At 42.4% G+C, this 11,668-nt stretch overlaps 1 protein-coding gene across 1 annotated transcript in view; it reads left to right on the forward strand.

Annotated features, from left to right (window-relative positions):
- anapc1 (anaphase promoting complex subunit 1) overlaps nt 1-11,668 on the forward strand; it is a 48,326-nt gene that overhangs the window by 17,103 nt on the left and 19,555 nt on the right. The window contains exons 17-23 of the mRNA XM_074645410.1: nt 370-430; nt 3,931-3,986; nt 5,202-5,333; nt 5,410-5,484; nt 6,505-6,606; nt 6,926-7,095; nt 10,513-10,624. Coding sequence (XP_074501511.1) covers nt 370-430; nt 3,931-3,986; nt 5,202-5,333; nt 5,410-5,484; nt 6,505-6,606; nt 6,926-7,095; nt 10,513-10,624 — 708 coding nt within the window. The remainder of the gene's footprint in view (nt 1-369; nt 431-3,930; nt 3,987-5,201; nt 5,334-5,409; nt 5,485-6,504; nt 6,607-6,925; nt 7,096-10,512; nt 10,625-11,668) is intronic.

The raw sequence follows: 11,668 nt of genomic DNA on the forward strand, positions 1-11,668 counted from the left end.
TCTCTCTCTCTGTCTCTGTCTCTCTCTGTCTCTCTCTCTGTCTCTCTCTCTCTCTCTGTCTCTGTCTCTCTCTGTCTCTCTCTCTCTCTCTCTCTCTGTCTCTCTCTCTGTCTCTCTCTCTCTCTCTCTCTCTCTGTCTCTCTCTCTGTCTCTCTCTCTCTGTCTCTCTCTCTCTCTGTCTCTCTCTCTGTCTCTCTCTCTCTCTCTGTCTCTCTCTCTCTCTCTGTCTCTCTCTCTGTCTCTCTCTCTCTGTGTCTCTCTCTGTCTCTCTCTCTGTCTCTCTCTCTCTCTCTCTCTCTCTCTGTGTCTCTCTCTGTGTCTCTCTCTCTCTCTCTCTCTCTCTGTCTCTCTCTCTCTCTCTCTCTGAAGGAGCTAAGCAGCGGCTCAATGCTGAGGATCTCCATCCCAGAGATCGCTACCTCTGAGCTCGGTGAGACGAACACACACCTGTAGGATGGATGCAGAAAAACAAACATACACATTAGAGGCTACATCCGTCTCCGTACACACGAGCGTTTCAGCACCGTTTTAGAATCATCTCCGTCCTAACACGCCTGAGACAGGGTGACCAGGTGTCCCACTTTACGAGGGACTGCGCAGCCTTTCTATCCCACGTCCCACATAGTGAGACGATCCAACGGCTGGCTGTTTATTTATGAACTATAAATAAATCTGACTCATTATCTCCCTGTACGTAGCTTTACGTTCCACATAACAGAGTGTACATTAACCCTTTAAGACGTGAATAATGATCTGCTGGGGGAATCAGAGTGGAAGCCTCGTGAGCGTGGATGAACTGATAGCTGTACAGTATTCACACGGGGAAACGTATTGTGTGGGAACCTCCGTTAATTAGTGAATTAACTGGCCCGTTTCTCGGGTCAATAATATTCACACCTTCTCTTTAAACACTTGTTCAAACTGACCTGTTGACAGAAAAATTACAAATATAGATTTCAATTACACTCAGTATTTTAAATTATCAGAAAGAGATTTACAAAAACTATTTTATACCATATTGTCCAGCGTTCTACATTCAACGTTTTCACCGTTTTGAGTACAACATCCGGGTTCTCAGAGTGCATTTCACTTCTCTGTGAACGCTCGTTTGCACTCAAAACAGCAAGTAAGTACGCACATTGAGACACAGCATTCAGCCAACAACTTTTAATTTAATGCCTTATTGTTATTTAGTTATTTTTATATATTTAATATTTGTTTTTTATTGTTAATAAGGGACGAAATAAATTACTACTACTGCTGCTACTACTACTACTAGTACTACTACTGCTACTACTACTACTACTACTGCTACTAGTACTACTACTACTACTACTAGTACTAGTAGTACTACTAGTACTACTAGTACTACTAGTAATACTAGTACTACTACTACTACTACTAGTACTAGTACTACTACTACTGCTACTAGTACTACTACTACTACTAGTACTAATACTACTACTACTACTACTACTAGTACTACTAGTACTAATACTACTAGTACTACTACTACTACTACTAGTACTAGTACTACTACTACTGCTACTAGTACTACTAGTACTAATACTACTAGTACTACTACTACTACTACTACTACTAGTACTACTAGTACTAATACTACTAGTACTACTACTACTACTACTAGTACTAGTACTACTACTACTACTACTAGTACTAGTACTACTACTACTACTACTAGTACTACTAGTACTAATACTACTAGTACTACTACTACTACTACTAGTACTACTACTACTGCTACTAGTACTACTACTACTACTAGTACTACTACTACTACTGCTACTACTACTACTACTACTACTACTAGTACTACTACTACTACTGCTACTACTACTACTACTACTGCTACTGCTGCTGCTAAAATACAATCTAAAGCACTTTCAACAAAATGTATTTGTCGATCCCCGTCTAACAGAATGTAAATCTCTTCAGCGTGTCCCGTTGGATGATTCATTTATATTAATATTTTGTTTCCTATATGTATAGGCTGCGTAACCGAAAATTTTTATCTGATTCCGACTGTGAAGTTTTGTATTTTTCATTCTTCACGTTTGGATGTGGAACAGATTAATGCGTATTTTTCTGTTGCAGAAGGTCCGTTCAGAAATGTCCTTCTTGTGAATGGCTGGTTCCTGCAGACACTCGTGTGGTTTTATGACTCCTAGCTGATGACCAAGTCCTTAGGAAAGATTAATATGCATTACACTGGCATTATATTTTATTTTCAAGCCCATTAAAAGTGTACCGGTGTATCTTTTATTTAGTTTAGTTTACCACTGATGGGCCGCTAGGTCTGTTCAGATCTCAACATCTGCTCCGACCATGAACCTACAAGTTTCTTCATCTCCTCCAGCTTCTTCTTGTTTTATTGAAAGAGCCATCAGCATCACTAATGTGTGAGTCTGACTCTGCCTTGTGTGCGTCTACCTTCTGTGTCTTTGCTCCCCATTATTTAGTAATCGATCCTACAGACGAGGCTTTCTCCCTCTAATGAAATGGCATTTATCCACCTCCTCCCTGACCTTTCCCACTCTGGATGTCCAATTAAGATAGCCCAGTGACGTTGATTAGGAACCGTCGTCAGGAGACACAGTAACACTAATCACTGTTGTATCGCTGCTTCTTTTTTAATTTCCTTTTTTTGTTTTCTGATGTTAAGGAGAAGGATGAACAGGATGCGGATCATCAGGAAAACATTCTGTTGAAGTGTTTGTGAAGGTTCTCAGTCATCCAGGTCATGGTATCCCAGTGAGGGTTAAATCAGCAGCAACTGGACTTGGTTTAGGTTCTTGAAGACGTTTCACGTCCCATCCCAAAAGCTTCTTCAGTTCTGAGCAGATATCATACCAACAAGTGCACAGGCTCTAGAAACACACCGAAAACACAGAGTTTAATGTGAAAAAACACAGAATCTACAGTTGAGGCGGAGTCACGCGTCATCAACGCGTCATCAACGCGCCATCAACGCGTCATCAGTTACACTGCGCATGTGTTATACCCGGAGGTTTCAATGTTCTGGCTGATCGGAATCCTTAAAAACAGATTTTCTGAATCCGGATGATGATCCACCGGTACCAACGCCGGTGAAAACATAACCTCCGTCCTCGTTCTTGAAGGAGGTTATGTACCAACGCCGGTGAAAACATAACCTCCGTCCTCGTTCTTGAAGGAGGTTATGTACCAACGCCGGTGAAAACATAACCCCCGTCCTCGGCCTTGAAGGAGGTTATGTACCAACGCCGGTGAAAACATAACCTCCGTCCTCGTTCTTGAAGGAGGTTATGTACCAACGCCGGTGAAAACATAACCTCCGTCCTCGTTCTTGAAGGAGGTTATGTACCAACGCCGGTGAAAACATAACCCCCGTCCTCGGCCTTGAAGGAGGTTATGTACCAACGCCGGTGAAAACATAACCTCCGTCCTCGTTCTTGAAGGAGGTTATGTACCAACGCCGGTGAAAACATAACCTCCGTCCTCGTTCTTGAAGGAGGTTATGTACCAACGCCGGTGAAAACATAACCTCCGTCCTCGGCCTTGAAGGAGGTTATGTACCAACGCCGGTGAAAACATAACCTCCGTCCTCGTTCTTGAAGGAGGTTATGTACCAACGCCGGTGAAAACATAACCTCCGTCCTCGTTCTTGAAGGAGGTTATGTACCAACGCCGGTGAAAACATAACCCCCGTCCTCGGCCTTGAAGGACCTCTTGTCTTATCTTGGGACTTTGTTTAACAAAATTAATTTGATAGGTCTTTTATATTTCAAATATTATTTTGAATATATACCTCTCGGAGAAAGTTATTGTCAAGAATTATTCTATTTATTGTAAAGAAAGGAGGAAAAACGTTCATCCCGTGTTTCTCCATTTTCACCTGTTCTGTCTCTTTGCTCCTCTGATTGATCTCAGTGAGGAAATGCCTCCAGGCCATTCGGTTCATCCTGCCCAAAGACGCTGCCATGAAGGTAAAACTGATGGTTAACTCTGGTAAACGCTGCAACATCAGGTCACATGGATTAACTCTGTACACACCTGTGGACAAACCTACGTCTGCTGGCATTAGGGCCAAAGTGATATTCAGGATTATTGATCACGGTTATTCATTGATTTCAGGGACATATTCACAAAATTAAATCAACAGAGCTCTAATTTCACTTTCACATTTAACTTTATTCTTACTAATTAACACATCTTTGCATCAAAAAGATGAACTTAAAATACGTTTGTTTTTTTACCTGCATTCGGTGCATGTTAGTTTTGCCTGTCAGCCCTGCGGTATCTGGCGTTGCATATTTATTGGTCAATAAAGTAAAAAGAACCTGTACATATTTTTTTTTAATTAGTTTTTTATTGATTTTTTTTTACCTGAACATTGTCACATTTTAGTCCACAAATCAAACTCCTATATGCAAAATATTAATATAAAAAATAATAATAAATCAATAAAATACATAAATAAATACATTTTAAAAATATGTCTACAAAATCCTAATATACAAATAAAATAAATAAATAAAATAAAAGACACAAATCAAATACACACTCCTATCTAAAAACCTGTACATATTGTTTTGTAATTAGTATTTTATTGATTTTTTTACATGTTACATTTTAGTCCACAAATCAAACTCTAAATAATATCTACAAAATCCTAGTAGACAAATAAAATACAAAAAAAAGAAAATAAATAAATAAAATAAAAGACACAAATACATGTTCCTACCTAAAAACCTGTACATATTGAATATGTAACTGAGACTCCTGAAAGCATCGTGACAATTCTGCTTCACTTTTTTGGTTGACAAATTCATTCTCATTGTTTTATTTAAAATGACATCGTCTGTCCTCGACCAGAGGAGTGTTTAGTGGACTAATATACGGTTTTATCGACTAATGGATGAGTTGATTTAATACACAGATCTGTTAAAGTAAGAGTTTCTCCACTGTAAAGATTTGGTTTAGAGAGTTGTGCTCATAAGTTTCTTGGAAATAAGTCACTCAGCATAAATAAAAGACTAATCGACTAAATAAATGTTAGCAGACTAAAACCAAAACAACTGATTAGTCAAAATGATATAATTTAAATTGATATAAACATTTTCCTTTGCTGGAATAAAATGGTTTTGTAATAATGGGTGTTTGTCTATTTTAATGTATTCATATATATCTACATTCTGCAGGTTTTGGTGAAGTGGTATAACATCTACAACGCCCCCGGCGGTCCCAGTGCTCACGCAGAGTGGAACCTGTTCGTCACCTGCTTCATGACCCTGATGGGCTACAACACGGAGCGCCTGGCGTGGACGCAGAACGTGAGTCAGCTGTAGAAGTGTTGTAGCTTTGACCTCTGTAATCCTCGTGTATTGACCTCTCCTCTTCTTTCCACAGCTGCGTTTTGAAGTGCCTCTCTCTCCGGTTATTGCAGCTAAGAAGGCTCGTCCCTCTGATGGAGGCTCTGAAGAGGTTTGTGACAACCGTTGTGATGTTTTTACAACGATTAGCACCAATCACCATCTTTCACGTCTCGTCTGAGAAAACTTTGAACTTGATAACTTCTTTATAACTTAAAGAAATGACTGAACAGCATTTCATTTGGCATGAGAGGAATGCTTCATCACTTCAGTGTCTAAACAAGAGAAATACTGTAAACTGACTTGAAAGATGAAGCTTTTGGAAAAGTAGGAAATGTTCTTCAACCCTTCATTCATCTGAACTTGGAGCTGCACAATGAATCAAATTTTGATGATAAGTTAATGTCTATTGCTACTTTAAGCTCGTAAAAACTTTATTATACCTCCGCGACAACGTAGTCGGGGGTATATAGCGCTCCGCGTGTCCGTCTGTCCGTCCGTCCGTCCGTCCGTCCGTCCGTCCGTCTGTCTGTCCGTCCTCCGTCCGTCCGTCCGTCCGTCTGTCCGTCCTCCGTCCGTCCGTCCATTCTTTCGTTTCCGGAGCAGAACTCTGAAACTATTTAACTTAGGAACTTCAGATTTGGTTTGATGGTTGACAGTGTGGTCTAGTTGTGCCTTTTGGGGGTTAGAAGTCCAGGGTGCCCATTAGATAATTAGTTAATGCCCATTAATTCCATTAGTTCCTAAAGGGTAAAACCTTTGGCCCTACTTTAGTAGGGGTCAAACACTGAGCGGGGGGTATGTGAGCCATGCTCACTTTTGCCTTGTTGTTTTGAGCTTTTGAAGAAATATTAATGTCAGCAACACATGCTGTGTTTGTAGCAGAGGTTCCCTAACGGAGGAACGAGAGAACCTGAAACATTTAATATATAACATTAGCTGTAAATTAAAACAATATTAAATTAGTACACAGAGTTATTTCCTTGTGGCGACAGTCAGTCAGAAAAGTCCTTTAGCTTTCATCGTTTCATGTGGGTGGGAAAATCTAATTGTCAGTTTAATTGATATGTGATTATGTGATTTTCAACAAAGACATTGACTGGTTAGAGAACTGTCTTCTATCTCTCTGTAGGACCTGGAGTACCTGTTGGGGTCTCATTACCACCGTCAGATGAACTCCCAACCTGTCTGCTCCAACAGCACTCTCTCACCAGAAACTGTGGGCCTGTCCTCTGTAAGTAACTCACTCTGATATAATAATAATATATAATAATATATTACTTGTTGTTTGATTTTGTTTCTTTGTTTTGCGTATTTGGGTTTGACCATGTTGAGCTGCACTCATTGAAATAAATAAACACCTGTCAGTATAACGCGATACAATTCAACAGCACAGCAAACTGCCAGGGTTATTGCAGTGAACTAAAACTAAAACAGTTTAAATGATCTGCTTCATCGTACAATGACAATATCTCCCCTGTAATCTTATGTACACTGTTCTCTGCCTTGTGCTCTCACTATCTTAACGTCTTTTCTTCCTTTGTCCTCTCAAGGTGTCCTCTCCCTCCAGTCCATCTCTGAAGTTGGACAGCTCAGCTCCTCTCTTCCCTCACATTCCCGCTCTGTTCTACGTCCTCCACCTGCTCTATCAGGAGCTGCAGCTGGACGAGCTGCAGAGAGCCAGAGCCTCGTCGCTGGTCTGTCTGCTGCAGCAGCTGGCCAGGTAACCGCCGCCTCCTTTAGCTGCTACGAGGACAGTATATGGCATGTGGTAGAAGTGTTCTGGTATTTGAGGAGTGAAGTAATGCTCACATAGAACCCAATGAGTGTGAAAGAACTGTTGCTTTAATACTTCAGGTTACAAAACAGAGTTGTGCCGTTTATCAGCACAAACTGACCGTTAAACGATGTTTAACTCTCAGCACCAGAAGAAAACATGTCATTGTTCTCTCTGAAAGTGTCATCACGGCTCTTTAGTGAACGTGTACCGAGAAATAAACTTCAACAGGTTGTCGAGTGACTGCTGACGATGACAATAACAGAACCGGTGGAGTGGGAGCGTGAAGCGCTCTTCACAGTAATTGTCCTGTGTTGGTTAGAACGTGGGCTGTTATGTGAAGTACGGTGCACATCTTCATACCCGAGGTCAACCGGTAACGGCTAACATGATGACCCCGATTGTTTTATTAAGCTCTCTTAGGAGTGATTACAGTTTTTAAACATTTATCTCAATGATTTGCCCAAGAAATAGTTTTTTAAACCTTTTCACACGTCCTATATTACCATTTTAAGATGAAGTCTTTTTAAAATACATCTTAAAAAACATTTATTTATCTTCCCACAAGGTGCTAACTGAACACCCCGCAGCCATATTGGCCTTTTTCAAGTAATAATAATAACACTTTACACAGATAAAATGATCATAAAACAAGGACATCATAAAAATATAAAGCACACGACATTAATCAGACATTAAAAGCGGTTCTAAAAGGTGATAATTGATTTGTGATTTGAATGTGAGGTAGGAGAAGATGTGTAAACACGATCCTAACAGGCTCTGTATGTGAATATTATAGATACAAAATGATTATTAACACAGTCACTAATCTTTGATCCATGTTGATCATAGTTGGGCTTTTAACGCTATTAACTTTGTCTGCACACTACGGCACAACAAAGTAATATATTAGATTTATATAGCGCTTTTTAGTGATCTCAAAGACGCTTAAAGTAGAAATTAACGACAATAAACACAATTAAAACAGACAAAAAGAAACCATTTAACTACTTATACTTATTCTACTCTCGGCACAAATATCAATCTGCAGGTCTGAAACATAAATACCAATCAATGATTTAGTGAAACAAACAGCTTTTCATTTTATTTAATTTTTTTCACTGGTAGTTATACGATGTATTAAAAATAAAATCATCGTTAACCCTTAAGTTAAATTTATTATTTCAGTGGCCTTGAGCTCTGGCATTTGACCTTTGTGCCCTCAAAAGATCTGACAGCACTAAAGGTCAAGTGGCCTCTAGTAGAATAAAGTATTAAATATTAGATTTTAATTCATTTTCATACAGTAACAAAAATACATTTTATGTCTGATTCTGACTTTCCTTCCCCGAACTAGAAATGGTGACAATATCATTTCTTATCATGGAAATAATATCATTTGTTGATGCCGTTTAATTAGTGGTTATTTTTTTTACATTCAATTCAATCCAACGTTATTTATCCCTCCAATCCCTGTCTGTTGTGTACATCAACATATATATATATATATATATATACTATATAGAGAGAGAGAGAGAGAGAGAGAGAGAAAACTACAAAACTGTCAAAGGCAGTTTGTAAGGAATTGGTAATAAACACATAAATAAATTACTATAAATACATAAAAAAAGATGTATAAAGTAACGAGGCTGTACAAAAGCATAGAGGAGAAATAGGCTGAGAGCAGAAGAGATGAAGGATGATTAATTTTACACGGTTCTTAACACACAAACTATTTCCCAGTGTATATATATATGTATATATATATATATATTATATATATTTATATATATATATATATATATAATATATATATATATATACACACAACCCAGTCACACAGCTGATCGTTGTTTGGGAGTCGGGGCTTGGTCCTGGGATTAAACTCTATTGATTATCTGATGTAAAGCAGAATGGTAATAATGACTCAGGGCTGTTAATTAGTCAGAGGACGTGTTTAATTACTGCTCAGAAACAAGTTAAATGCCACCGACGCTCAGACGCTGAATGTGGAGCCATTTTTAGATTTGATTCAATGTCCTGCAGCAGTTTAGTGTCCAGCTCTGCAGAGACGAGCACAACGGGAGACCTGTACGAGGCAGGCTTAAAGGGATAGTTGGGGAGTTTGTCAGTGGGGTTGTATGAGGTACTTAGTGAATGTATTACCGACAGTAGATGATGGTCAACATCAGCACGGGAGCAAAGCAGTGTACTGCTGTGGACGGGGGCAGCAACACGTATTTTAGACACCTAAAAAAATCAATAACAGTATAATTGTGGGAACCCGATAACCGATACCAGTATCGGGTATCGGGTATCGGGTCCGATACTGTGCTCATGTACTCGCAAAACGGCTCCGATACAACGGCACCGATACCACTTTACAGCAGCGTGACGTTAACCTCTCGTCACCATCTTTCAGTTCCTATCGCACGCACTCACGCTCCACCTCCCCGACGGTGCGGGCTAGACGGGCCGGTGGTGCGCCCGACCCCGCTGGGCCGGGATCCCACCTCACCCAGCGCGCCGGCCCTCACTTTCATTGCTCCACGGGGTTTTGCTTGCACCCTCTGACTCGCCCATGCGTTAGACTCCTTGGTCCGTGTTTCAAGACGGGTCGGGTGGGTTGCCGACATCGCCGCAGACCCCTGACTCCTTTTGCGTGGGCCGAGCCCCGCCCTGGGGGCATGACGACGCGGTCGGGGCTCACTGAGGACAGTCCGCCCCGGTGACATTTTGTCCACGGCCCCGGGAAGCACCTTCACCCCGAGCCTTTCCAAACCGTCCTAGAGCCGGTGGCGGCGCACCGCCTCGTATGCGGGACTCCCCAGCCTGCCGTGTGTCGCTCACACCCTCCAGCTGGCTGTTAACGAGGCTCTTTAGACACAGAGAAGTACTCGTATCGGTACTCGGTATCGGAGAGTACCCAAATGTCAGTACTTGTACTCGGTCTGAATAAAGTGGTATCGGTGCATCCCTACTAACTAACTAACCGCTGGAGGCAACGGTAGACCAGCTTCTCCCGTGTTCTGAGAGGGAAAATGACTGTTTTTGACAACGGAGTCTGGTGGCGATATATCAGCTTCAGTTCCCCGTTGGTAAGGGGGGGGGGCTGTCTGTCTGTCAGCGAGGTGAAGCGGAGAAAATATTCTTAATATAGCAAATCTGTGTTGCTGCCCCCGTCCACAGCAGTACATCACTCTGCTCCCGTGCTGGTAATACTACTACTACTATTACTGCTGTAGGTAATACTCTGACTGCGTACCTCCTACAACCCCAATGGACAACACCAGAACTATCCCTTTCTTTAATAACCCAGTGATAAAATGTTAACATTTATTCTAACGGTGTTCTTGTGTGCAGAGACCTCCAGTTGGAGGAGTACGTGGATCTGTACTGGAGAGACTACCCGTCATTAATCGGTGGCTTCACTGAGAGCTGCGTCATCGACCAGGGTAAGACCCGACTGATGAAGGTCTGATAATGGTATCAGGTCAGGAAACAGACGAGACGTGTTGCAGAGGAATAGTCATGTTTAAACTATGTTTCCACACAGTTAACTCTCATTTATCATCTCCTCCCTCCTCCTCCTCCTCTCCCTTCATCTCCTCCTCTCCCTCCATCATCTCCTCCTCCTCTCCCTCCTTCATCTCCTCTCCCTCCTTCATCTCCTCCCTCCTCCTCCTCCTCTCCCTCCATCTCCTCCTCTCCCTGCATCATCTCCTCCTCTCACTCCTCCTCCTCCTCCTCTCCCTCCATCATCTCCTCCTCTCCCTCCATCATCTCCTCCTCTCCCTCCATCATCTCCTCCCTCCTTCATCTCCTCCTCTCCCTCCTTCATCTCCTCCTCTCCCTCCTTCATCTCCTCCTCTCCCTCCTTCATCTCCTCCTCTCCCTCCTTCATCTCCTCCTCTCCCTCCATCATCTCCTCCTCTCCCTCCTTCATCTCCTCCTCTCCCTCCATCATCTCCTCCTCTCCCTCCTTCATCTCCTCCTCTCCCTCCTTCATCTCCTCCTCTCCCTCCTTCATCTCCTCCTCTCCCTCCATCATCTCCTCCTCTCCCTCCTTCATCTCCTCCTCTCCCTCCTTCATCTCCTCCTCTCCCTCCTTCATCTCCTCCTCTCCCTCCATCATCTCCTCCTCTCCCTCCTTCATCTCCTCCTCTCCCTCCTTCATCTCCTCCTCTCCCTCCTTCATCTCCTCCTCTCACTCCTCCTCCTCCTCCTCTCCCTCCATCATCTCCTCCTCTCCCTCCTTCATCTCCTCCTCTCCCTCCTTCATCTCCTCCTCTCCCTCCTTCATCTCCTCCTCTCCCTCCTTCATCTCCTCCTCTCCCTCCTTCATCTCCTCCCTCCTCCTCCTCCTCTCCCTCCATCTCCTCATCTCCCTCCATCATCTCCTCCTCTCCCTCCTTCATCTCCTCCTCTCCCTCCTTCATCTCCTCCTCTCCCTCCTTCATCTCCTCCTCTCCCTCCATCATCTCCTCCTCTCCCTCCATCATCTCCTCCTCTCCCTCCT

The sequence above is a fragment of the Sebastes fasciatus genome, chromosome 9 (assembly GCF_043250625.1).
Source record: "Sebastes fasciatus isolate fSebFas1 chromosome 9, fSebFas1.pri, whole genome shotgun sequence".
NCBI lineage: Eukaryota > Metazoa > Chordata > Actinopteri > Perciformes > Sebastidae > Sebastes > Sebastes fasciatus.